We start from the raw sequence: 27,479 nt of genomic DNA on the forward strand, positions 1-27,479 counted from the left end.
AGTGAATCATTAATGAGTGATTATTTTTGCTATCAGTTCTGCATTAACTCTCCAGTTTCTGAACTCTGTTCTATCCAGAGGAACGGGCAGAACTGATCCTAGAGTTTCTCTGGATGTTGGGAGCCTTCTGAAGTGTTTCAGGTTACTTTGCATTAAATAGAGCATATGTAGAAACATTCACCTTACTCTCAGCAATCTCACAGTCCTACCAGATGTGAGTATATCCAGAAAATATTAAATAGGAGACATGTCAAACAAAATTAAAACACAGAAAAGCATTACACCCAATTCTATATTGCTAGTATTTAAAATGTAAGCTTAGCAGAAATGAGATAATCTTGAGTACTGAAATTATACATAGTCTACATTTAGCAACCTATTTTCACACTTGCAGCACACAATTCTGTCACAGTCAATGCAGCAGAACTCAGTAAAACACTCCTGTTTAATAGGATGTCATTTATCCGCAAATATACTTTACAATAATGGATTTTCAACTACCGCAAACTGATTTTATTTCATTCCTTCCACATGTCATTGTGCCACAGAGGATAACTCCTTTGCTATTAATAGTAATGAAGATGCATTGCATCTGACAGCCCTAACAACATGTTTAATAGAACATTTTAACTTTAAGTAGATGAAGAATCAGAAGGGAACACTTTTTCAGATTCCACTGTTTCAGAACACAGTTCTGTATAAATGAAATTATCCTACTTAAAAGTTATTTCTACTTTGATATTATTTCTGTTTAACTTGACAGTTTTATTTTGGGAAGATAACATGCTGACATACTGCAAATTATTCTCCCAAAACAATCCAGCTTATCCTTTTGTAATCTGCTTTAATCAAATTTGTCTCAATAGCCTCCTGTTTCTGGTAAGTAATTCTGGCAATTAATCATCCTAACTTATCCTAAAATGACAATCCTAAGGTGTCACTCACAAAAGGAAGGAATACAAAACATACTGTTTCCAACTGCTACTGCACAACCCAGTGACAGATTTATTCAGGCTTTATTTTACATATTTTGTTACCAGAAACGGCTGCTTCTGCAGCACAACAGGAGTTTTGCCAGTGATGTGGGTCTGACCTTATTTCTTTCCTGGAATTTGAGTTTGCGCTTAGGAGATTCTCAAAGCATGCTCACCCACCTAACTCAAATGCTGCCATCACATTCTACACAGAAACTCCATTTATTGAGTTTCACCTTTATTCCAGCTCTCTCCCATGCAATTTGTTTGTATAAGGAAAACACCTACTTATCTAGGAGGTGTATCTTATTTATAATTGCATGTATAGAGAATGTTTTGGAAAAGAGTCTATGTTGCAATTTTAAAGCAAATTAACATGTAACTACAAGTTCAACCCTTTTGTTCAAGGAAGCTATATATGCAGGCTTACTGCAGCTTGACAAACATATTAACACTGAAAAAACAAAAACCTAGTTAAAAATGAAACAAAAATGACCATCAACTGCACACAGTGCTGTTGTTGCCTTTCCTTTTCCCAGTTCCTCTTTCCATTATGAAAGTCCTAACAAAACATTCTCCCTTATTTTTAGCACAAACAGGGCAACAATCAGCATCTTACAGATTTTTAGCTTCTAGATAAAGTACCAGTTTTGCAAGGCGATCTCTAACTACCCGCTTTGTAACAACACTGTTCACAAAAAGAAAGCGAGGTATACAGCAAGAAACGTTAAGATGTTACTCCTACTGACCCATAACTACCACCTTGCTTGAACAGCACAACAGAGTGTGAAAAAATGACCTTCAGGGACGTACAATTTAAAACGTTAAAATGGAAATTGTCAAGTCATTTAGCAACAGAACAAGCTTTTAAAACCCATATTAACACAAACCTTGCTTGCAAGCAAGGGCCATAAAACAGAGATAAGAAAGGTGAAATGCTGCAACCAACTCCTGACATCTGAAACCTATTTCAAACAGCTAATATTCCAGTCTATTCTTCAAAATTTATGTTGACATTTACTTTTGCTCACCACATTTACCTCCTGCTTGTAAGACTAGCAACATGCACATGACATAGGAATAGCTCTTGGGTCCAGCCCTGAAGTCTTCTGCTGTTTTCAAATGCCACTGAAGCATGTGCTTAGATAGAAGCTATCAGACTAGAGAGTTAAACACACTACAATTATGTTTAGAATTGTGTATGTTTGGTGGGTGCTGTGTGTGAGAAAACACTACCACTCTTACCCCCTTTTCTTTATCAGTTACTTAGCAACTAGTTGTCTTTAATTTCCTTTTAGGAGACTGTTTTCCATATATAGTAGGGGGAATGGAATTCAGAGGTGCCCACCAACCTGTTTATAGAACTTAACTCAACAGGGACTTGTGTGTTACTTGAAAGAAAACAAGTGATACTAACCAGCGAGTCATCTTATCTTACATTCTTTTCTAGTACAGGTACAAGCGATGCTGCAGGGACTCTCGTCCAGCCTGGAGGCTGAAGGGACTGCTACACCTGGAATCAGTGACTACTCAAAGCCAGACAGACTGGCTTGTCTCTCAAGGCCCAGCCAGTTTGCATTGCTTACTGATCTGCATCCTCTGTGAGTTCCAGCTATTAATAACTGTTTACTTCAAGATTAAAAAAATGGCACTTTGCTGTAACAACCATTAGTTTGTGCACATACTTTACCTGTACATCGTTGGTGTTCATTCTTGTTCCCTCCTTCCCAACGAAGATGTCATCTATGTCAACCAGAATGTACCTATCCAAGGACAGTCTGAGCTTCTTTCCAGACAGGAAAGAGATGGCATCTATGAAAATCAGCTTGTGCAGCCAAAAATTCAAGTTATTGCCGAAAAGGACTCGTTGAATCCCATCGTGGAGCCCCAGGTCATGAATTACTGTGGCATGGAGAGCACTCTTACCAGCAGGTGGTGAAAGGTTTTCTGGTGTCTTTACTTTTGCAAATATCACTGGTTGATAAGCTGTATGATTAACCTGGAAAACCGCCCAGTCGTTTCCAAGCAAGGGACCTTTCTCAAGCTTAGAAGATTTAGTCACATGGAGCAGTGGGGAATGAGGGTTAATGCAACAGTCCTTAATACCCAGATTGCTGTGGACATGGAAAGGAAAGCCCTTCAACTGAAAGCTCTGCAAGCTGTTCTCATTGCCTTTGTGAAATCCAATAACACCTACACCATATTCTATACAGTACTTATCTAGAAGGCCTCTGTTCCAAGAGTCCATATTCACATACTTTAGAATATTTTCATATACTATGAGAGCATATTTGCCTTTATTTTTGTCTATGAGCACTGGGAGATCACCTTTCCCAGGTGCAATCTCAATGTGAAACTGAAATCTGCTAGATTCTAAAATGGTTATTATATCTTGGCCTAATGTTGAGTACTGACTTTCCACAAACACCAGCACTACAAGATCTGTCCTCAGGGGATCAATAGGCTTCATGGTCTTCATCTCCATCAGCTTGTATGGCAACAGTTGAAGATCACCACATTCCACTTCTGAAGAGATTTCAGAAAGTTCATTTTCCTGTTTGTAGCCATTATACAAGTAGTACGCAGAAATAACTATGCTCACCATACAAAAAGTGGCCAGCAAAATAACTGTTCTTTGAAAATGTCTGTGAAGTTTCATGATAAAACTCATGTTGTTTACTTGCCTTAGATTGTTCTCAACAGCAGCATTAAAAACAAACACAGATTCTCAACAACTTGTTCCAGTCCTCTGAAATATTTATGTCACCATTGCAGCACACACATCTATCTTCCACAAAGCTTTACAGAAGGTATAGTCTAGAAGAGAAGAAAATCAGAGATTTAATTGAGGCATCACACCTGTGAAGTATCATCACACTTAAACTAATGGTGAGTAAAGAAATCACTGCCAAACAGAAGTTTAGGAATGAATAGCTCAACACTGTGATAGTTTCTTTTTAAAATTTTGCATTAGTAGCATTATTTCTTCCTGCTCCCACTAGTTGCCATGTGCATTTGAATGTCTCTCAGTCTCACCGACTTGATCCTTGTTAGGATCAAGTAGAAGAGGGTACACACAGGAGGCACTGAAAAGCAAGATACAGCGGCAAAGAACTTACTGTTTTTCTGAACATTTTTTACCCAAAGATAAAAGTTAACTCCAAGTAGACAATTGCTGACAACCTAAACACTGAAGAAAATTTATAACCTCCCTCCTTCCACCCCCAAGAAGCTGGGGGAACATCAGTCTACCTGATTAAACAAATTCTGCCTTATACTAATTTTTGAAGAACCAAGAAGTTCTTAACAAAACATGCACATATTAACTGTTGTATACATACAAACTGATATACTCTACATTACGTGTATTATAGGAGTATTTTTAAAACAAAACTACACTTTGTCCTGCAACATTAGAAGTAAACAAATAGCATTTTACTGGACTGTGTACTGTTTTGCAAATTGTTGGAAGCACTTCGTATTTCTTTGTATTAAAAAAAGCATAAAGTAATCCAGCTCTTAAATTTGAGAAAAGAGAGTAATAAATCAAAAGCTAACTTAAGAGGCAGATCGCCTAAGGATATACTTATGCTTTAACTTGTACCTAAGGAAAGCAGTAATTTTTCAAGCCAACAGTACAATTGCTGTCAAAAGTTTCTAGTAAAAAAACTGAACGATGTGACAAGCATAAAATAATTAAGTACCATAAATTATAAAGGAAAGTTAAAAGCAGATTTTGAAAAATACTAAGGCTATGAAGAACGAGAACATGCTATTGTAACTTCACAATGTAGTACACATCCATTCCCATTTGTAAACGGGACCAGGATAAGCTATGTGTATAATGTTAACATGGTCATTTCCCGACTGAGTGTTTAATCCTTCCATGCTCAGTTTTTTAAAAAAAAATAAAGCAGGGCTTAAAAAGTGAATACCAAGAAGCTCCAGAAGTATAACCAATATCAAATATGAACTTTTCTGTACAGATTGATGGAAACAATTAGATTTTCTTGAGAGATCATGATAACAAATGATATCTACTCAAGCTCTATCCCATGTTTTGTACTTTCTAAGGTTTACTGGGTTTTTGTTAGAAATTTTGATTCCTACAATGGCTGACAACCTTCAGTATTGAATCAGGGAGCAGATGATAACAGAACACAGTCAGCTTCTGATCCAAAAGAAACTGAAGGATATAAAAGATTAATTACGTATTAATAAAGGAGGGAAAAAGGAGGAGTTGTGAAAAACAAAACAAAACAACAAACAAACAATAGACAAAACCAAACAACATGTCATGTACTTGGGCCACTTAACCACTTGACAAGAGCTCCTCACCCTACATTGTAAAGAAGGCGGCCTTTCACTCCAGGTTTTCAAAAAGGTTAAAAAATATGATGTACTTAACAGCACCTATGTAACTTCCACAACTTTAATTAAATCCCAAAGACCCATCCTCCCAGTGCCATGATGAGCACAAAGTAAAAATAAATGAGTAAGAAAATGAGATAAGGGGAAGAGAGAAAGTACATGGCATCCTATTTATCAAAACAGCAAAATTAAGCACCAAGAGTAAGTGTACGTAAGCTGTCTCATTCATAATTAAGATTGCCTTTAAACCTGCACCTCGCTAGATAAGCCCACTTTCTGGATATATTCTACTCTCTTCACCTTCTACTCACAGATACCAGTATAATAACCCTTTCTGTTCTGGGTGGACTTACACCCAGCCTTGAACCTTACCTGCAGCTGCACAAAGACTTGCACATAGCTTTTAGACAGGAGACTTGCCTTTCACCCAGGCATATAGGCTCATTAATCAGTGTTAGACAAAAATAACATAATCCCAGTTTCTCAGTTTCTAGAGGCATGTATCTGAAAAGAAGTTAAAGAACGCATAAAGACCGAATGACAATTTGAAAGTACCTTTAGAAAAACTCAAAGAACATTTTTAAGTATTGAGATGTCCGATCCTTGTCACACTAGCTTCAAGAATATCAGTTTAGACAGCAGAAAAAGAGATATTTAATATTGTAAGAAGTCAAGTGACAAAGGAGGAGCTCCATCCTGAATGAGTAAAACCAAAGAGATGTTTCCAGACAGATGATTTTTTTTTCATTACACACACAAAGGACTCTCTTCATTTTGCATTTCCAATTCAGCTGCCTGAATGCCAAGAAACTCTTAATTTTAGTGCCTAAAATTAATACTTACTGCATTCTGTGGAAAAGATGTACATACGCCCACTTATCTTCAATAACCACAGACCTGGTTGGCTTACCCCACATAGAGCTCAGGCCTGGTTTACACAGAAAAGAGATGCAAGCCTGCAAAGCGGAACTCTTGCTGACAAAAGTACAATGAATCACTCTGAATGACACAAAGTCAACCACCACGCAACCAACAAGCACAGTGCTTGTCTGCTTCTTTTAGCCCTAAGCTCCTCTAACACAGCCCTAAAATACCCCTATTCTTATGACCACCAAAGTCCTACTGAGAGGAAGTTCCCAGCAGCATGATTCAGAAGTTTCTTTCTTCACCAGCCTATGCTTCTGGCCAGTCACCTGAACCTGAGAACCCTACCTGGAGCAGGAAAAATTTACAGTGACCTAGGCTCATGGCAAGAAAGGGATGATTAGACAGAGTTGTTTGAATGAGATATTACAGAAGGGTTGCAACCCAAGGGCTGGTAAAGTAAGCAGCAGGAGCACTTGAAACATTTGCAGCAAGGACGCAGTTCCTAATGCCATTCCATGGAGCAGAAAATCTGGAGCGAGCCCAGAAACCTGTATTTTCTTCAAGAAAACCTCTGTCATTTTATCCTTAGCTCCTAATTGCAGGTACCTCCTGGGGCTACAGAGTGCAGCTGTAAGGAGGAGCGGATGGAAATGCCAAGACAGAAGTGAGGTTTGACTCTGAGGAATGAGGAATTCTCCGAGACCCAGCAGGACACAGCCAGACTTGGCATCCTCACCACTGAAGACAGGAAGGAAGGGGAATGGAACAGAATAAGGTGCAAGTTTTAAATGCATGCGCTTTTGAATCAGCTTGATGCTTACGTAATTTTCACTTAAGGGCTGTTTTGCATGGCAAGAGTTCAAAAGAACATAGAAAGAAAAAAAACCACACAGAGAACACACATTCAATAATATCAAAATAGTTTCAATGCGTTGACAAGGTACAGTTGCTTTCCTAGAGGAACAGCAGCATTTTACTCTGAGCAACAGTACTTGCTAGATATTCCACTGGTATCTTCCAGCACTATGCTAAAATACGTCATCATGCACTGAACTTAACAGTGGTATAGAAATCTTTGGGGTGCATCACCCACAACACACTGTGGGACCTACCAAGACTACTATAGTGACCTTTATCACAACTTTAGACGTGGCTTCAGAGAAAATGGTCCTTGTCCACTATCACTTCCAACAGGGAAACCAGACAAAGGGCATAATTCAGAACGTATCAACAGGGGGTAAGCCGTTAGAAGCAGCATTTCAGAACAGGACAGTACTTATGGAGTCTTACTTTCATGAAAAAAGTATACAATATTTTACAAAAGAGTAAAGAAGTCACGATAGCTTGAACTGCAATACAAAAAAAAAAAATCCAGGTATAAGAAAAAGCCTTAAAGAAAAAAAAAAAAACAATCAAAGAGCCTAGAAACTCTTCACAAGAGTTCAAGCTTGTTAGCATTGTTTCAGTGAAAACCATGAAAAAGACCCATAGATAACATAAGCAGTCTTAGTTCATTTATTTCAATGGAGTCATGGGGAGTTCAGTGAAAGGAGGACACGGTCCCACCTATATCTCAGAGCACTTCAAAATGGGTGTCAGACATTATACAAATCCAATGTTCCACAAAGGTGATGCTGAAATAAGTTTTACCTATAAATAATTTGTATGGTATTTTTCCATTGTCTGAAGCAATAAAAGCTGCCTCATTGTTCTTTATCTAGAATATTATTATTTTAGAAGAATCTGCATTTGATCTCCTACAGAATTTTGCATTTTCATGCCACCATCTGAAAATTCAGACCAGAACATTTTACCTGTGTTGTTCCAACCATAAGGTATCAAAATGCCTCCTTAATGTGGAAATTAGCATCTCTGAATATTTAGAAATTTGGTTTTTTACTTGTAGACTTACTATGGAGGAAAAGATCTTGCTAAGAGAAAGCTGAGTCATGGAAATAAGTTTTGCATTTTATTCTGAATACAGCAAGGCTGAATATCATTCTCATCTACTGTAGAAGTGATTTCTGCAGCCCAGGACTAGTTCACATGAAAATTTTTTGGGTACAGGAAATAAGTATCACCTTATTAATTGGAAGATTTACAATTCTAAGCAGTATTGCTGGGTAGTCACAATTACAGGTATCTTCAGACAGCTAGCATAAAACAGATGCATTAGAATAGAGATCTTCAACTGTGGGTTTGTTTGGGGTTTTTTAAATTTGGTTTGTTTGTTTTGTGGTTTGTTTTTTTTTTTAAGTCACTAACAAGGTAGTACTGATAAGAGAACAAATACCATGATGAACTCAAATGGGCTGAATTGCACCATAAGGAGTCTGGTGAGTTCCTACCGTTTGCAGCTTTCTTTAGTTTGCTGTTTCATTGCTAAGCATAAATGACCAAATTCTTAGCTTCTAGAAATCATTTCAGCACAATAACCCTAATGGAAATACTTACATGAGACAACACTAGCTGGGGACTTAGCCTATTAATGAGATGCAGTAAGTGAACATAAAAAACGTGAAATCCTAAGTCTTGATTTTTGTGTTTTCTGGCAGTAAAATTCATATAATAAATACCAGAGCAGCCTCCCCAGAAGTCTTTGCAGTCAGCCTGGAAGCCAGTCCCTGGGCTCAGACTCATGGGCGGCTGCTGACAGTCTCTGCTCTGCGAGTGTCATGGCAACTCTGCAAACATTGTGCCCTCCTTGGTATATTTTTTGCACTAAGGCTTTCATGGTGCACCCAGCTCTTTTCCATGGGCTTTGTATGACTGGCTTTTCCACACAGCAGAAACATACCGTTTTCTGGACTCAGTAGTTGAAAAGCAACGTGGTTCTGACCATTCAATTTCATAACTGGTATTTGTATTTTCTGAAACTAAAAAATAATAAAAAAAAATCCCTCAAAAGATATCCATTCCAGGTTCACATCATCATAGAGTAATGAACAGATGCTCAAATAGGACACCAGGTACACACATAAAGATAGACACACGAAACTGTATACAATAATAATAATTAAAAAATCTATTAAAGTTGTATCATGAAAATCAATAAGATTCTTAAAACTACAAGAAACATTTTTCTTGAACTCCATTGTGTTAAAAACTATCAAGATTAAAACAATGGGCTGAGCTAAAATATCCACAAGCAAGTGAGAAATTGCTCAAAAATCACATTTTTCAAAGCCCAATTAAAAAAAAAATCTGGTTTAGTCTTACCTCAGGCCTGTGCAAGGGCAACTGTTTACTGTGACCCTTGATTAGAAACAATAAAGTTGTGTCATACTTATACACAGACATAAAAAAATATTCTTGAAGGGTAACAAAAATCCTTTTCATCAAGAACTGCCAAAAAATGGAGCAGGATTGATTAGTCATCTATATTATCCAGCTATATTACATTTATCTTGTTACATATACCTGGACATATTTTTAAATCTCTTTCTCCTCTTCTAATAATCCTCCCTATCATTATATTCTGGTTCTGTTCTTTACCAAACTGGATACTACCATAGTGCTAGTGACATATTCCTGATATATTAAATGAAGGATGAGTTTTAAATGAAGAATGGACAAAAAAAAAAAAAAAGACGTTGTTCAGCATATTAATATGGGCATTTAAATCTACACTGATTAGAATGCTATTCAATTGCTTTGAGCATAAAAGCCTGCTTTGGCCAGCCACTATGAAATATGATCTTAAAGGAAATATTCTGAAGTCATTACATGAAATATTCTGAAGCCATTACTAAAACGGAAATCTTTGAATATACGAATGACACAGTAGGAAGCAGCAAAGTGCATTTGAAAACAACCAAACCTGGGATGGACAGTAGTGCTCAGCTTTTTAAATCAATTACAAAAATATGAAACTGGTCTCCAAATCCTGAGTACCCCTACTTCTACTGACTGACACACTCAAGCAGTGATAACTCAGACAAGCAAATCCAGGCTGAGAGTGAGATCTTATGACTGCATATTAAGAAGACATTTTCAACTTGAAAAGATGGTGATGTGAGACATGAACTGTCAAGGGAAGTCATCAAGACCCTTTAATATCGCATAACAAACCCTGCAATGTCTGAATATTGAAGGGCTTACGTTCTCTCATATACATTTTAAAAAAAGTGAATGGCTGTGGCAGAACGACAGTCCTGGTAGATATGCTTTGTCAAGTCCTTAGGGCAAGCAGTTTTCAGTTTCTATTGTACCTATGTTACCCTCAGCTCCATGCTGTATTGCTTCACGCGTTACTGGAGAACCTTAGAGGGTAGGAATTCATGCATCAGAATTTGCCATTAAAAGATATTTATAAAGATTAAATATACAGTATTTTAAGACACTGCAAAAGAAGGCTTGGAAGACTTTAACGGAGTACAGAAGTTGGGTTTGGTCTTCAAATTACTACTTTACCTTCATACAATGCTTTCTACCAAAAGATCTTAAAACACATTACATCTCATACCATTATTCTGAGACAAACCCTGTTATTTTTCAGCACTTGCAGAAACATCACTATCTAAAGACTAAATGATTTTCCCAAGGTCTTTAAGATAAATGCACGGCACATTCTCTCGTCCATGCTCGTACCATGACCTCCCCCTCTCTTTTCTCCCCCAACTGCCAAGCAGGAGCCGAGTGTAAAGAGTTAATACGGCGGAGTTCATCACCATTCCTTCTGAGGGACCTGAGGGGTGATGCTGACTGCGAGGGAAACCCCATTTCTTCCACTTTGCATTTTATTAAAAAGAAAAAACCACCACAGCAAAACATGAAGCAATTATCTAGCACATCAAGCAGTGAATTAAATAATATAAAAGTTTTATGTTATTTCCCAAAGGCTGCATGTGACAGTTGAAACGAGCAGTAATCCACACCAATTTCTGCATGGGATTTGGGGAATCCAAGTAGCTAGGAACACCTGAAGTTATTAATAATTACTGCACGACGATGACTAATTTTGTTCCCCAACACAGCGATCAATCATGTCCGCGAACACTAGAGGGCAACAGTGTCGCACAGAAGAAGTCAGGGAGGAGAGGAGAACGGGGAAAGAAACGCAGCCAGCCGAAGGCTTGGTGTGGGTACCACACCAGGCAGGCAGATGCTAAGTGAGCTAGTAAAGAAGAAAAACAAAACAAAACCCAAAGAAACACCACCGAACAAACCCGAAAACGCCCCCCCACGCCGCGGGACGCTCCCGTGTACTCGGGGACGGAGCCCCAGCAGCGCTGCCGCCACCCGCCCAAGCGCCGGGCGGCCGCCCCGTCCGGCCGCGCTCCCGGGCCGGGCGGTGCCCGCGGCGGCGCAGGAGCCCCCGGAGCGGCTCGGCCAGCGCCCTGCCGCCGGCGCACAACTTTGCGGGGGGAGCGGGGGACACCGCGGGGCGGACGGGGGAGGCAGGCGCGCACCGTACCGCCCGCCCGCCGAGTTGGGAGACTTCGCCCCGCCGGGCCCGGGGGCACCGCGCGGAGGAGCCGCCCGCCCCGACCGTTACCTCCAGCCGCGCTCCGCCGACATGCCGCCGCCCCGGGGCCCGCCTGAGGGCGAGCGCCCGCCGCCCGGCCGCCGCAGCTCCCGCTCTCGTCCGCCGGCGGCGGGCGCAGGGAGCTGTGGAGGCTCCGCCGGGGAGAGGCGGCTGCACCCAGCGGGCGCGGGGAGCGCGGCGCGGCACGGCACCGCCCCAGCCGCGGCCCGCCCGCCCGCGGGGAGGTGCGGCGGGGCTGCCCGCCCGGGGGTGCGAGCGCCGCTCGCCTCGCCTCGCCCTCCCGGAGGAGGGGCGCCGCGCCGCCGCTCCCGCACTCACCGGCGAGGGGCGGGCGGGGGCTCCGCCGCGCCGCCTCCCCGCCATTGGCCGGCAGCAGCGCTGCCGCTCGCCGCCGCCGCCTCCGCCTCCTCCTCGGGAGGCTCGGCCGGGCCGGGCCGGGGGCGGCGGGGAGGCGGAGCGGGGCGGGGGCCGAGCCCTCGGGTTCCTCCTGCCCTCAGCGAGCCGTGGCGGCCACAGCCGCACGGCACCTGTGGCGCCTCCTCCGCGGGGGACCGAGGGCCGGGGCTCCTGCCGAAGGCGACTCCGTGCGACCTCCAGCAAATCGCAAACTCCCTCTGTTGTGGGGTTTTCTACCCCCTATTTTAAATAAAGTATGACCTTTGGTTTTGCTTCTCCAAAAAAAAAAAAAGATCTAGCAAGCCCCTTATGCAACAGAGCTGAGGGGAAGTTGAACTCAAATCCGCTTGTCAAACCTGTCCCTGTTGGGCAGCTTTAGGATATGACCGATTTCGGAATCGTTTTAAGCGTAGCGCACGCTGGTGGAAATTTCATAAGGTCAGTTATATTTTCTCAAGACAATTTGGGGTTAAAATCTTGAAAGAATGCCAAGTAATGTGTTTGCAGCCTCACTGCTTTTTCTTTATTGAATTTTCTAAACCCATCTTAAACAGAGTTAGTCCCTCTGTATTTTTCACTGAGACTCTGCATCCTTCACTCCGGAGATGGGGCTATTCCATTACTGCGGGTTAGGAAGTTACAATTCCCTGCCTGAACCGCATTAGCTGACTTCTAGCCTTCACAAATGGGAAATAAAATTAATAAATTTTTTCAAGTGCCCTCTTGATCTAACTAATTTACTTCACAATTGCATGGTGATTGTTAGCTCACCTAATGGCTGATAATTCAATGTTCCAGATTAACTCCACCGCTGGCGGTTGTCTGTCCAAACCTTTCTTTCTATGACTCACTCAAGACAGAAACTTAAAGGAAAAAAGCCAAAGTCATCTGAATGTTCCTTTCCCAAACATCAGCAGAATTTACAGCTCTTGATTCAGGAATATTGCTATTTACTGCTTTCTCCTCTTTTTTCTCCCTTTTATTCTCATGACACACCCTGAAGGAACATCCCAAATTGTAACGTCTTCTAAACTAAAAAGCAGTGCAAGGTCCCAGGCCCCATGAGCTAGACTTCCCGTAGGACAGAGGACTTATTCACACGAACGCTTGCTCTACGTGAGGTTATTAATCCACGGAATAGAGAGTCCGTCTGAAATCCTGTTGCCCTCTCAACAGTCTACACAAAGGGATTTTCTCCCATATTAAGCTTCTCGACTGCGTGGTTATCCTGATACAGCCTTGTTTTGGGGCCTCTCTATTATGAAGGATTTTTCCTACAACATGCTATGAGATATGGGGTGGAAGCCAGCCAAAAGTGACTGAAATTCTTGGACGTGAGTTCAAACTCACAAGCGTGCATGGTTTCCCTCCTATCATTCTTTCTGAGTAGCTGGCACTATTTTTAAGTTATCACTGGCCAACATGGACAGAAGAGTGTTACATACCGCTTGTCCTCATAAGCACTTGGATGCTCACAGAGATGTGCTAGACATCTCACAGCTGAGGGCTTCAGCACTGCAAGTCAGCAGCTGTAGTACCGAGCGGTTCTGGCAGGAATATTAACAGTTTTCATCTTTCTTGGTGCTACTTTTCAGTTTTTGGCTCTTGAGCTGTCATTGCAGCGTGAACTGGGCATGATGTCTTAGCCGTTGTTTTAGCAATACATCTTAAGACACCGCTGAGTGTGCTTGTGGCCGAGATTTCTGCCTGGCCCCCAGTACCTCACAAAACAAACGGTAGTAAAAACACCCCGGTAGTGTTGCATCATCACAGATCGCTACCACAAACAGCATAATCGTGGCTGTTTACAACATCTGAGGTCACATCTAATGTGCACCACCCCAGAACTGAATAGGTAAATGAGTAGTTAATCCAGACAAGAAATTAGGTGGGAGGGAAACTGGTGGGCTACTGAACTGCATGCAAAACAGAGGCACATTCAGACAACTGCTAGTCTGTACCAGGAACTAAGGCAACACCTATGCTGCTGTTAGCACGGCAGGGACTGAACCCTCTTTCCCAGACCTATGTACTGACTTGTGTCCGTATATTCAGTAAAGACATTGAAGCAAACTGTCCTTTGTTCCACGCCTGGGAATGTTTGCCAAGGAAACTACTTACCTCAGTTCAGACTGTTGCCCCAAACCAACTATATTCCAGGTGAAGGATTCAAGACTCTAGGATGTAGACCAACAGTACAGATCACAGAATGGCTGAGGTTGGAAGGCACCTCTGGAGATGATCTTGTCCAGCCCCCTGCTCAAGCAGGGTCACCCACAGCAGGCTGCCCAGGACCACATCCAGATGGCTTTTGAACATCTCCAAGGATGGAGACTCCACAACCTCTCTGGCCAACCTCTGCCAGTGCTCAGTCACCCTCACAGTAAAAAAGTGTTTCCTGATGCTCAGAGGGACCCTCCTGTGTTTCAGTTTGTGCCCACTGCCTCTGGTCCTGGCACTGGACACCAAGGAAAAGAGCCTGGCTCCGTCCTCTTTGCACCCTCCCTGCAGCTATTTGTAGACATTGATGAGACCTCCCCTGAGCCTTCCCTTCTCCAGGCTGAACAGTGCCAGCTCTCTCAGCCCTTCCTCATAGGAGAGATGCTCCAGTCCCTTAATCATCTTAGCTGCCCTTCACTGGACTCTTCCCCCCACAGCTCCACGTCTCTCTTGTACTGGGGAGCCCAGAACTGGACCCCGCACTCCAGGTGTGACCTCACCAGTGCTGAGCAGAGGGCAAGGATCACCTTCCTTGACCTGCTGGCAACACTCCTCTTAATGCAGCCCAGGATGCTGTTAGTCTGCCCTGCAAGGGCACATTCTTGACTCATGTTCAACGTGTCCACCAGGACCCCCAGATCTTTTTCTGCAAAGCTGCTTTCCAGCCAGTCGGCCCCCAGCATGTCCTGGTGCCTGGGGTTGTTCCTCCCCAGGTGCAGGACTTGGCACTTCCCCTTGCTGAACTGCATGAGGTTCCTGTTGGCCCATTTCTCCAGCCTGTCGAGGTCCCCCTACAGACATACCACGTGTTCAAATTTGAATTCCCTGATTTCCCATTAATGGGTGTCTTCAGTTTATATGAACACAGGTCACTTCAGTGTGAATTAACTAAACTTGGGAAAAATAAAATGCTTTGTACACACAAGCCTTTACTCTCCTACCGAAACACGTAACTTAGGCACTGAAATGCCATTCAGTATCTGGCGTTGAATCATTACTTTGAATATCTGTCCCGTTTCTGATAAATTGGTTATTTTCAGGCTAATTACTTTGAAAATTGTACCTTAATGAATTCCTATCTATATAAATTACATTGTGTTCTGACAGCACTGCTGACTACTTATGCCCTTATACATACACATAGCTATGTGTACACACTTACACACATGCTGGTATTTCTGATTACGCTCTTTCTCTTGAAATACTACAGTGAAAAAAGATGAAAAAAATGTGTTTAAGAACTTCGAGCAACAGTTCCATCTCAGTTCAGCTTGGCTTTTTAGTCATCTCCTATCTGGAGCATGTTTAACCATGTTTTCTTGCAATAAAGATAGGCTTAAAAAAGAGGTAGCCTACCTTCCCTGGTGATAGCCTCAGCTTTTTGCCTTTCTTACTGCTGGCCTCTACACATGAATGCTCTCTTTCTCATTCACATTTTTCTTCAAATTCAAGTCTTTACACAGTGCCTCCTCCTTTTGCATAATCAGCATTCTTTCTATCGTTCTCAAATGAACTGAATCCTATCTTGTCTTGTGGTCTTAGCTCTTTCAGGCTGTTACTGCAAGAAATAGTTCTAACCATTGCATGGTTCTGAGTCTGCGAACAAACTCTTGGTCCTTCCAACTCCTGCTGAAATCTGTGTAAAATTTAGGCATTTTTGTTATGGTGGTTATTATTACAACTCCCACCACAATTTGTATCTGTAAGATAGACAGATTGATTACCTTGGGCATCATTCCATAAGCCAGGGAAAGGTTACTGGTTGGAGAGTTACATGTAATAACAACAGTTTTCAATTAATAAAGAAATACCTTATCTATTCCTGCCATTTCAAAGATTAGATACATCTTTTAACCAAACACTAATTATTACTTGTATTATTTTTGTTGACATTTTCTTGCATGGAGCCATTACAGTGACCTAGGTATTTGAAAACAAGGAGCATCTAGGTAATTGCCTGTTATTAGTAATTTCATTGTTACTTTTTTAAAGCTATTACAAATACTACTAGCCAAAAGGCAAAGTTACTGTAGATTCATAATGCTCTTTGGATTGAACAGAAACTAGATTTTAAGACAAATCTAATAAATACACAATATTAACAATGCTTAATACATTTATCTTTTAAAAATACTACGCAAATGTTAATTAATGAGTCCTTAAAGGGTATTTTTGTAATGGGCATCGATATTAGTATCGCTCTCCACATACTTGACATAGAATATTACTCCATGAAATGGCCAAAGATCAGGGCAGTGACTCAGTGAAGGTTATGATTAGAAGTCAGAGGTTCTTGACTCAGGGCTGAGTTCAGACTATGAGACCATATCACACTGTACTAGAAAAGACATGGTCTGAAGCCAGTGAATGCTGTTCCACGTTAAAATGCAAAGACCTAATTTCTCCCCTTAGCTGGACTGGAAAAGGCTTTCTTTACAAATTTCATCTATATAATGAAGAGAAAAATGTGGCCTAAGATTTAAGAAACAGAGGTGGTCAAAAAAGTAATCAACTAAGAGGCTATCTCAGAGAAAAAAAAACAAAACAAACAACACTGTTCAAGTTTATAATTGTACTACGTTTTTCCCATGTTACTACAATACCCTTCATTTGTGAAGTGTTTAAAGATTATTCTGTAGCAAACAATATGGGAAACCAGCCATGCTTATGCATTTTCTCTAAAAAGTCGCTAGCTTTCAGATGGAAAATACATTTATTGTTTCTTTTCAGTAGTTTCCATTTCATTTTCAATACCTTATCCTAAAAAATCCTACTATCTGCATACATTGTAGTAATATCTTTCAAACCAGTGGAAGGCAAGTTGCTAATTGCCTGCCGTGGGTGATGACTGCTTGGCAGCAGAAAGGCATTTTTATCTCTAGGCTTAGAATAAACTATTGTTATAAATATGTTTTGTTCCATTTTAATCAGGGTATCGAGACAATTGTCATCTTTGTACAATGATCAAATGGCCAGCTTTGGAATTCAAGAAGCTCAAAAAATCATTAGGTATTTCTGTTCTAAGCTGCAAAACCATCATTTACTGCTCAAGTCACATGCCATGTGAAGTGTAAGACAGATTCATTAATGAGGAGGACCGAGGATTTTCTGTCACAATTTACCAGGAAATTTGCTTATGAAAAGAGAGGAAAGACTCTTCCTTCCCATTATATCAGGTTCGCGGGTTTCAAGTTAATAAATATTCAAAAAAATAGCGGCATAGATTCAGAATGTATTAATTTTAGTTAGCTGTTTTGAATGTATGTCAATTTGAGTGAAAGCTCCTTAGTAATATTGAAATTGGTTACAGGAAAGTGATAATGGGGATGGAAGAGAATTAAAAAGAAACCAAGTTGCTATAAGCACAATCAACATTCTAAAGCATCTTTGCTCATTTTAAGAAAGTCATATGCAATTAAAACTTCTGTTAAAAATTGATTTTAGGATATGTAATAAAATAGGGCATACTCCAGGCTAAGAAGGACTTGCATTATTACCCTAAACCCAACTCTTTTTTCCCATCAATAACAAAGGAAAAGTTCTAAAAAAATCTTGTAATTTGCAAAGGGGAAAAAAATTAAGTTGCTATACCCAGCTCCTTAGTCCAGCAATAATCCAAACTCTTCCCAAAGCGGAATGTCATTTACAGTCAGCTGGAAAAATCATCATAATTTCATCTTTCCTCTCCCTCGGCAAAAGTAACTCTGAGAACAAAGCTAGTTTAGCTGATTTTTTTTAAAGAAAAGAAGCACCCTTCAGCACTGCCTTCAACTTCTTCATGCCCTTCCCTTTTTTCTATACAAATAAATTCCTCCTGCCTTCTCTGCTGCTTGAACATGCCCACCTAAAGCACAGCCTAGCTTCCCTGCGCCCTTGGAGGCAGCAAACAAAGAGCAATAAACAGAGGAGTTTGCACAGGAATGGGAAGTTATTCAGAATGCAAGGTAACGCACTGCAGGATCAATGACATGAATGTCTGCTATAAACTGGGAGCTCATCAGCTGGAAATCACTGAGGTGAGAAAGGACGTGGGTACTAGTCAAAGTTAGAGAATGTCTGTCAGCTGCCAAAGTGATGTGTCTAGAAAATACCACAAGCAGTGCTTACAGAGGAAAAGAAGAGGTGGAAATATTGAAAGTGTTGATACTATTGCATAAGGCTGCGGTAAGTCCTCACCTGGAACGCTGTTTAAAGTTCAGGGAAAGTGATTCAAAGTGGAAGAGGAGGAGAGAAGAGCTGTTACCGTGATCAGGGGAATATGCAGTCTGTCGTACGACAGGCAGGGTGAAAGGTTGAGAGGTGATGTAGCTGCTGCACATGAGGGCGAGAGATAAACACGCAATGGTAGCTAACAAGTATTTAAGACAAAAGAGATTTTTGGCATAAAAATGATTGGGTAAAAACTGTGCACATAGTTAGGCTGGAAATTAGAAGAAGCTTTTAAATCATCGGAGTGAAGAAGACTCATTCTGTGAACAGCGAGGGCAAAAAGTGTAGCTAGCTTTAAGATGGAGCTTGAGCGACTACAGGACGTTATTCACCAGAGTGCTAGATTGGACTTGATGACTTAAGAGGATCTTATCGATCAGTGACCCTATATTTTTTAGTGTGCTGGGATCAACAACGACAAGAACACTGACAATAAATCCTCACCGTTGACGTTTAAAGTTGCTATCAGCTGATAGAGCTGCGGGGTTTTGTTTGTCACATTGATTGTTTCAGGCTGGTTGTAGGCCCTAGCAAAGAAGAGCACCTGCATTCTGTTCACATGAATATGAACATCACCTTCCAAGTCATAATTTTTTAATGAAAGCTTGTATTCTGGAACACAAGATGTTAGCCTCCAGGGAAATGTATCAGGTTGTCATCTGTCCCAGAAGTCAACAGGTAAAGAAAGGAGAGAGGGAAAAATTGTTTTTTTTCCTGCTAGAATTAATTTGAATACTTTATTTTTCTGCTTATTAATATTTCAGTTCTCCCCAAACATGAAATGGATTAAAATATCAGATATGCTGGTAGAACTCTTATTTTTGTCATATATTATTTTGATTTAATCATAACAAATTATGCCAATAGGTTGCCCATATGTAATCATGCACCACGCGCAGAGATCTTAATTACTGCGTTCGTCGAGTGAGGATATTCATGGTAGCACATATTATCCAGGGCATTATCCTATATTGTAATATGTGATGCCACATGAATACCATACGGGAGAGGGATTTAAAAAAGGTTACAGGCTAATAAGAGTATTTTATTCCACTCAGAAAACTCTAGAGAAACAGTTCTTTTCAAAGATCCAGAGACTGTAATTACATGTAAAAAGTTAAGTCACCTTAAAGGTAAATGCTAACCCAGAAAGACTGAAGATTAAAATTAAAAGCTGAAATTTCCTATTGTTATTAGTGCCCCACTGCACTAGATATTGTGCAAATATATGAAAAAAGTGGCTCCCGTCACAAGGAGTTTAATTCTACCTTTCAGCTTGTGTTGTTCTAGAGAAGAAATTGTAGTACGTTTAAGCTAGCAGCTGGTGGTCATATAATAGCAGTGAATTATAATGCTTTATAATGCCATGAATTTTGGATGTAATTCCCTGTGAAATTTACTAGGAGCTGTGCCTAGAAAATGATGCTTTGGCATCGCCCCAAATATCAGACTTACCATTTCATTTTATTTACCCAATATGTGCCACACCCCTTGCGCATCGTGCCTTCTCCTAGGTCATGAACTCCACAGGACAGGGCACAGAAGGAGCTAGAGAACTAAGATGACTTACACAAAATCCGGATACAGCTCTCTGCCCGTTATTTGCCTGTGAGGTGTCATGTGCATTTGACATTATATAGATATATTAACAGTAAGCAATGCTTCTATCATCCTTCAATTCAGCAGGGGGAGCACAACTGGTATCTCTGTTGCACGACAGCACTACTGCGATTCTGTAATACTATGTTGTGTCTTCCAACGTGATTTGTAATCATCTGGATTGTATTTAAAGTCTTGATCCTGCAAACGAATCTGTACACATTGGAGCAGTCTCTGTAGCAGTGAGGCCTACCAGTCTCTGTGTGACTTCGGATTCAGAGGCTTGGACTCAGTTACGACATCCCCCTGCTTCCCTCCTCTCTTGCATGGTCTCAGTCTTACGCTCCTGGGCAAGGAATCGACACAATTTGCAATACTGCAATGAGGATACCAAAAATTTTAGTACTGTAGTAAGGGAATTAATTACGGGTTGAGTCAGGGGGCAAATGTCTCTTCCTACCTAGCAGGTTGAAACATGTTGACGGTGGCATGCTGCATCCCCTGCTTCTGTGCTGGAGTGCAGGCTGGGCTTTGATGATGTGCTGCTGTGGGGCTGGGCTGCTCTGCATGACCCATCAACACAGAGGGGTGGAAAGGGCTGTGCCTACATGGGAGATAGCCTGTCCCTTCCAGAAAACTAACGAATCACTATCAAATAAAGAACAAAACCAAACAAAAATAGCAAGCTCCTTACAAATCTTCTATTTCCTAAAGTATTATTCTCCCACCACAGTGAAAGCCCTGATTAATTTTCAGAGCCTCTTCTCTTCAAGAGGCACTTCAGGAGGGCTAGACTGCCAAAGGTAGGCCTGCGCTGCGGCAGCGTGATCACAAGGAGCACGTGCATTTCTCCATGCGCTAGGCAGAGCCATTTACTACTGGTGTGAGTAGGGCAGAGCTCAGGTACGAACGGCCTGTGAGGCAGCCACCATGTTCTCCTACCAGTGAAGGGGACATCAGCAAAGCAGCTACATCCTCGTCTCTCAGAATCTCTCTGCCTCTTTGAGGAATCGTTCCTTCTCTCTTTTATTCCTCTTCTACCAGCACACTGTCCCCATGGTTTGAAGCTACAAGTTTCCTGTTCAAAGGCACTGCAAACAGGCAACAACCTTAGAAAGTACGGGGAGAATCCCCTTTTCCCCCATTTCTTTCCTTCTCCTTCCTTTTCCTGCCTTTCTTCTTGCTTTTCTCATTCTTTCCCCCTCCCCATCTGTTCCCCTCTTCTCCTCTCTCTTCTCCCCTTTTTTCTCTTTTTCTTTCCCCAGAGAAGCCAGACATAAATAAGATGTACGTGTTTAAAACAAAACCACACACATTATACAGAACTACAACAATATTGATCTCAGCAAGGCTACTATTAGATGAAAAAAGGACAAAATTAACCCTATAGTAGCAACGCTCTAAAAAATACAGAGAAGCATTGTCAACTTTTATAAGCCAATTTACACAGATGTAAATTTAGCATGTTAGTCCCTATTAAAATATCTAAGCCATCTGACTAGCAATCCTTGGCTTCAGAGGCTGTCAGTGATACGGCGCCGAGAGAAATCTCACCATGGCGACTGACCTTCTCTCCCTCTCTCTTCCCTTTCATTTACTCTCCATATAAATCAGATACAGAACATTTATAATTTTAGTAGTATCAATATAACATCCTCCAACTGAAATGTAGTCTACAGAGGCTACAGGACTTAAGTCGTAATTTTACAATGTAAGAAACAGATACAGTAGAACCACTGGAAGTGCTTGTAATTGTGCATCTCTAGGGTTGTGATACAATAATCTTAGGCAGAAGATAAGGGAATTGACTTCACTGTAATATTGGAGGCTGATTACTGATCATCTCTGCTTATCATTCTGTTCAATGGGTGGGCCTAATCCCCCTAGTCAGTCAAATGAGCTCCAGTCTTAAAAACACAGTAGTTTGCCGTGGTCACAGAGATGTTGAAAAAACTTGAAGGTTTCCTGAATCTAACTATTCAGTCTATTGGTCTCCCTCATGCCTCAGATAAGTAATATGATAACATTTACCCTATAAACTTTTTCCCCTGATCTAGTACCCAACTGGAGTACAGGGGCAAAATACCTAACTGGTTTTAAGGTGGACCTATCTATTAAATGCCATAAGGCACATGGGAAAGCTGAGGCATACTGCGTTTAAATAAAAGGCCCATGTTCACGATGAGTGAGCACCAGAGCCACTGGAAGAACTAAAGAGCTCTGATTCCTACTGAGGAGCTTCCATCTCAGTACTTTTTTATGTTGGGTATTTTTCACTGAGGGACACTAACTCCTACCAGGCCCTCTCAATTAGTACAGGACATTGTTTTTAAATGATTTGGCTAGAAATAGTATTTTTGCTCTTCCAGACAATATTTGCTGTTTGAAGCTTGTTCCTGACTGCAGATTGGTGGAGGTGCATGTTTTGCCTGTAGCAGAGGAGCATTCTCCTTCTCTCTTTATCTTAACACTGCAATATTTCTTCTCTTTGACATAAACAGTGTCCAAAGTACTCTAATCCCATCCACGTACAGTACAAATAGAACAAACAAGGAATGATTTATGCACACTTGACTGTGCTCTATATCTTATTAGATGAAGATGAATTACTGTACTGGACAGGGACACATTCTTCTGAAAAATCCATCTTTGTAGATTTCTGGTGCTCAATCTCGTGTCTTCTGCAAATGTATTTTAGCATGCTATTTTCCACTTGGTGATCTCTGCTGTACCATGCACAGTACACGTGGCCCTGAAGGAGTACTGAAGCAGGTTCCCTTGCTAGCAGACTGCCATAGCTGCAAGATACAGCTCCTGTTATATCACTTACTCACAAATGATTCTGCTTGTGTTCTATGACAGATGTAATTTCCCAATTTCTGCCAGATGTTGATGATGTTATTTAAGCAAAAGAATTAATCCTCTCCCTCTTTCCTTCCATCATCATATTGTATACACGATACTCTCTGCCTTTGTAGTCACTTCTGAGAGACAAGTCCATCAATTTATATACAGAGCAAGAATTTAAGTTTGTTGACATTTGGCAGAAAGCCTAGGGTTTGCATCTTGTGAGAAGTCATGTGCACAGCTATAGTATATAATTGATGCTTTCTTCTAGAGAAAATCTGTATTTGAAAAAGCATGAATTGTTGATATGTGTTGAGAAAAGGCCCAATACAGTTTGTACTTAAGTCATTGGACAGGTATATTAGCTATTGCTCAAACCAACAAAGCAGTAAATTAACAACAGACAAGCTAATTTTTCCCCTTCTCCTTTCATTTACTTCAGCTTTCAATATGAAGTGATCAAACTCAAATTTAATTTGTCTCCTCCCACAGTGTCTTACTCTCTATCCATGTAAACATGGAATAAAACAAATTTTCAAGCTCCTTCTTCCAAAGGTAACACAGTGACAGCATTCATGTGAGACAAGCTGCACCGCAGTTTTTAATAAATCAGTCTTTACATAAGCATTTCTAGAACTTTTCTTCTAGAAAGTTCTCTTAAGAAAGAAGTTCTAGAAGAAAGGTCTTTCTTCTAGAAAGACCTCTTAGTTCTCAGACTGGCATATTAAAATACTTTTCAATAGTTTTGAAATTTCCATTAATATTTTCTAATGAGATTTATGGTAGCACTGTTATTATTGTGTGAATATACATATCCGTATGAGAAACACTTATCCAGGCATTCCCTATCTACCCACAAGACTTACATTTAAGAGTCGGGAACTGAGGAAAAAAGAAAAATGAGAGCTTCAGTGATGGTCCAGGAATAAAGCAAAGAGATTGGAAAGCCAGAGGAGGAACAGCCAGAAGTAGTACTTGCATTACGGAAAGGTATACTGGCTTGCAGCCCTTTGCACGTATTGCACTTCCCAAAATGGAGTGACTCATTGTACTCAGATCGAAGGCAAGGAACTACCTTGGTCAAGCCCAAGAAGTCAAAACCACCTACATCCCCAGCAGCCATGTATATGATATAAACAGTGCCACAGCCAGGTGGTGGATCAACGGTGTGACACAAAGCTGTATTTGTGAACAGCATTAGGAAAGGACAAAAGGACACGCTGCAGTCTGGCAAGGCGGGCAAAACCAGCTACCTGCCTGGTGTTTTAAAGTTTCTTTCAAAAAACAGCTGTCTGTGCACAGCAAAACTCCAAGCAGTGAAGTGTATGGATACTGTCCTAGTATTGTACTGGGTTAGTATGAATCATTATCAAAGACACTGAAAAGACAGTGTTGGACTGCTAAGCAGTCCAGTGGTGACCGGTGCTTTTCGGTTCATTTGGAGACTAACACATCTGTCTACCTTTGAAAGGGATTGGCTGAGGATACTGACGAATTTCTCTACACCAAATGGAAAAATGTTTTTGTAAAGTTTTTTAATTACAGTCTACGTTCTTATTTTACTCAGTCTTCTATTTTTTTAGAACTTAAACAATGATTGTGAAAGATAAGATTCTCAAGAAATGAACCTTTCTTATTTCTCACTTCTTACTTGCTGGGACAATGGAGAGGCAAACCTGTACAGCTTCATTTGCCACAGTCAATACTCTGTGATTTCAGGGTCACAGCTAGTAGCGAGTGGGTAGGTACGCGTTCACTCACTGTGTCCCAGCTAAGATACCAGACGAAACCAGCTGTGGTGGTGCTCGTTACTTTCCTTGCCAAAGGCATCCATTGGGAACTGAACCGAGAACTCTCACTTCACAGAAGCCGCTGAATAGCAATTAAGAGAGCTTTATTATGAATTCCTTCTGCATACAAAGCTACCACTGACTTAAGAGGATTTTTTGTGTGCCAAGAAATGCAGGACCAGGTCTCAGATGGCAGTGATTTCCAACTGGTGTGGACACAAGCCAGCTTGAAATATCAGCTCTAGAAGCAAAAAGTTCTATGAGCGTAATGACGCCCTTGAGACACCCCGTTATATAGGTCTTTGCTTTAAAAATAATGAATCACATCAAAAGAATAATATTTTTCCATATAATCAGGAGGCTGCATTCTCAACACGATCTAATGAGTGTGATGACAACTCCTGTATTCTTCAAAGAAGTTATATGACTATTGCACAGAAAATGTCCCCCTATTTTGCAGTAGACATTCCCTAGTGCAACATTTTTTCTTCCAGCCTTAATTGAATTTTGAAGCATTTGTTTGTTCATGTTGTTGTCTGTGTAAGCTTTTCATTTTTCTTTTTTTTTTTTGAATTAGATATGCCATTTACAGTACACCTTCTACCAGGTGAAAGAACAGAAGAATAGAAATCCAACTGTACGTAACAGCTGGCAATACAAATTTTTAAATCAAGCCAAGAGTTAGTATAATGCAGTGTTAATTTTTGTATGGTAGTTATAAAAATATTTCATATTCTATCTCTAGTCATTAACAAACAGAGTACATTAGTTTTATGTTTTGAAATCAGGTAGTTACCAAGAGGTTTGTCTTTAAAACTATTTTATGAAACCAAGGAAGGAAAAATCCAATACTTTGGAGCTGGGAAATTGTCACCATGTTGAACACTGAGTTACTTCTGCATTAAATTGACAGCTTAGGCAGTATTCTTATAAGAGAGCTGGGAGAAGTTAAAACACATTAATCCTCCTGCCACCTCATGCTCAAACGGTTGTGGACAAAATAGATATTTAAATTGTAGTGCCTGTTCAGTTTAACTCATTTCTTCAACTGCTGACCAAAAGCAGTAGGATTTCAGAAGTGATCTCTCCTCTTCTGCTATTTGTAATTATACATTTTCTGAACTGCCACTTGTGCTTTTATTGTGTACAAGAGGGAGAAGTGCTCTGACTATTAGCTGGAGTCCTGAGTTTACTGAAAGTTTCTGTGAGCTCTCCAGTGGGCGTCCAGCGATCATTCAATGCTCAATGTCAATGCAAGAACTCTGCTTTATTCTGTGCCCTCTTCCAACTGACTGCATAACAGCAACAGTCTCATATGTGTAGACACGAGGGAAAACGTGAAGTACAAGAAAAAGGACCCAAGCCAGAAAGGCCTCTGTGCTTACAATGATGAGTTTTTAAAGTCACAGCATCCAACACTATTTCTTCCTTTCCAAACCAAAACTATTGGCCAGAGCCTTGAAAACTAACATTGAACTAAGATCAAATTGCACATACAACCAACCTGATAGTAATCTGCATGCATAATTCTATTCCTCACTTTCAGTTATGTAATCTGCTATTCAGAATTTATTTCACTGACTGACTTTAGCTCAAAGCCTTTTTTTATCCCAAAGCTGCCTGAAGTCTGTCACAATGTTGATCTACCTTTATTTCCTCAGGAAAAAATTAATCTAATAAAACGGAAGAACCCTTTACTGTAAAAAATGCACTGTTTTTTCCAAAGAAATAGCCAGAGTATCCAAAGTATCAGATACAAATGAAATGGAAGCATGTGGAGAAAGCTTCAGTGTTCTGTTTGTGCAAACACACCTGTATGTTTTTCTAAAGACACCTGGCAGGATCCTTCTGAAATAACCAGCATGAAAACCTGCTTGGCATTGACCAGCTCCCCTAATGCTACTCTCCCCGCAACGCCAAACATTTCCTTGTGACGCATTAATTGTTTTGAAATGGTCTCATTTTCCCTCTATAACAGGCAACACATAATATTCTCTATTTGGTCTGTAATTCCCAGCGAAATCAATCTACCCAGCCACTCTTTGGGCTATCAGGCCAAGGTGAATGTCCTAAGGATCTCGACTGTGGAGTAGCTGGACTTTTCTCTTCTGGGAGACCGGTCCCATTTCCTGGAAAACATCCTCAAATCTTTCCTCAACTATTGCCACTCCATGACCCATCAATTAGCCTCTCAGGAATGAGATGAAGGACTTCACACTTTTTTCATCAAAAAACACATGACCTTTTCTTTGGTACTATTACAAGACAGCAGTGTCACTAGTATAATGTGTCTTTGTTCAAAAATGCCCCTTCTGTGTGCTTCATAATATGCACTTCTCCAACATTTATAATAGTTATTTGCACCTCTCTTAATGAAAGCTAATGAAAATATCAGGTGCTTCAGTATCATCTTTTTCACCAAGTTTTCATTTTGCTGTCACCCACCACTTCCAGACGAAAAGTGAACTCCCCCTGCCCCAAATTCCAAGAACTTTTCTCTTTCTTTTTTAGCTTTTGTGCAATATAGTGCACAATAAAAGACTACCTGGTGTTTCAAGTGGCTGAAAGACATCTACTAAGCCTTATCCAAATATTCCTGCATAATGAAACCTTTCCTGTACTCTAGTCAGTCCGTGAGACTGAAGTTCAGTCTTAAAGACTCATTTTCAATATCTCCTCTAGCAGGATAAATCCAGGAAGAGATTTTTTTTGAGAATG

General features: G+C 40.7%; 1 protein-coding gene across 3 annotated transcripts in view; it reads right to left on the bottom strand.

Annotated features, from left to right (window-relative positions):
• LOC140651718 (bifunctional heparan sulfate N-deacetylase/N-sulfotransferase 3-like) overlaps positions 1-11,934 on the bottom strand; it is a 77,920-nt gene extending 65,986 nt beyond the window's left edge. For all 3 annotated transcript variants that reach the window (XM_072861542.1, XM_072861541.1, XM_072861543.1), the window contains exons 1-2: positions 11,710-11,934; positions 2,665-3,791 (exon numbers count right to left, since the gene is read on the bottom strand). In XM_072861542.1, coding sequence (XP_072717643.1) covers positions 2,665-3,645 — 981 coding nt within the window. In that variant the 5' untranslated portion in view covers positions 3,646-3,791; positions 11,710-11,934. The remainder of the gene's footprint in view (positions 1-2,664; positions 3,792-11,709) is intronic.
• Between the last annotated feature and the right edge of the window lie 15,545 nt (positions 11,935-27,479).

This window comes from Ciconia boyciana, chromosome 5 (assembly GCF_034638445.1).
Source record: "Ciconia boyciana chromosome 5, ASM3463844v1, whole genome shotgun sequence".
NCBI classification, from domain to species: Eukaryota; Metazoa; Chordata; class Aves; order Ciconiiformes; family Ciconiidae; genus Ciconia; species Ciconia boyciana.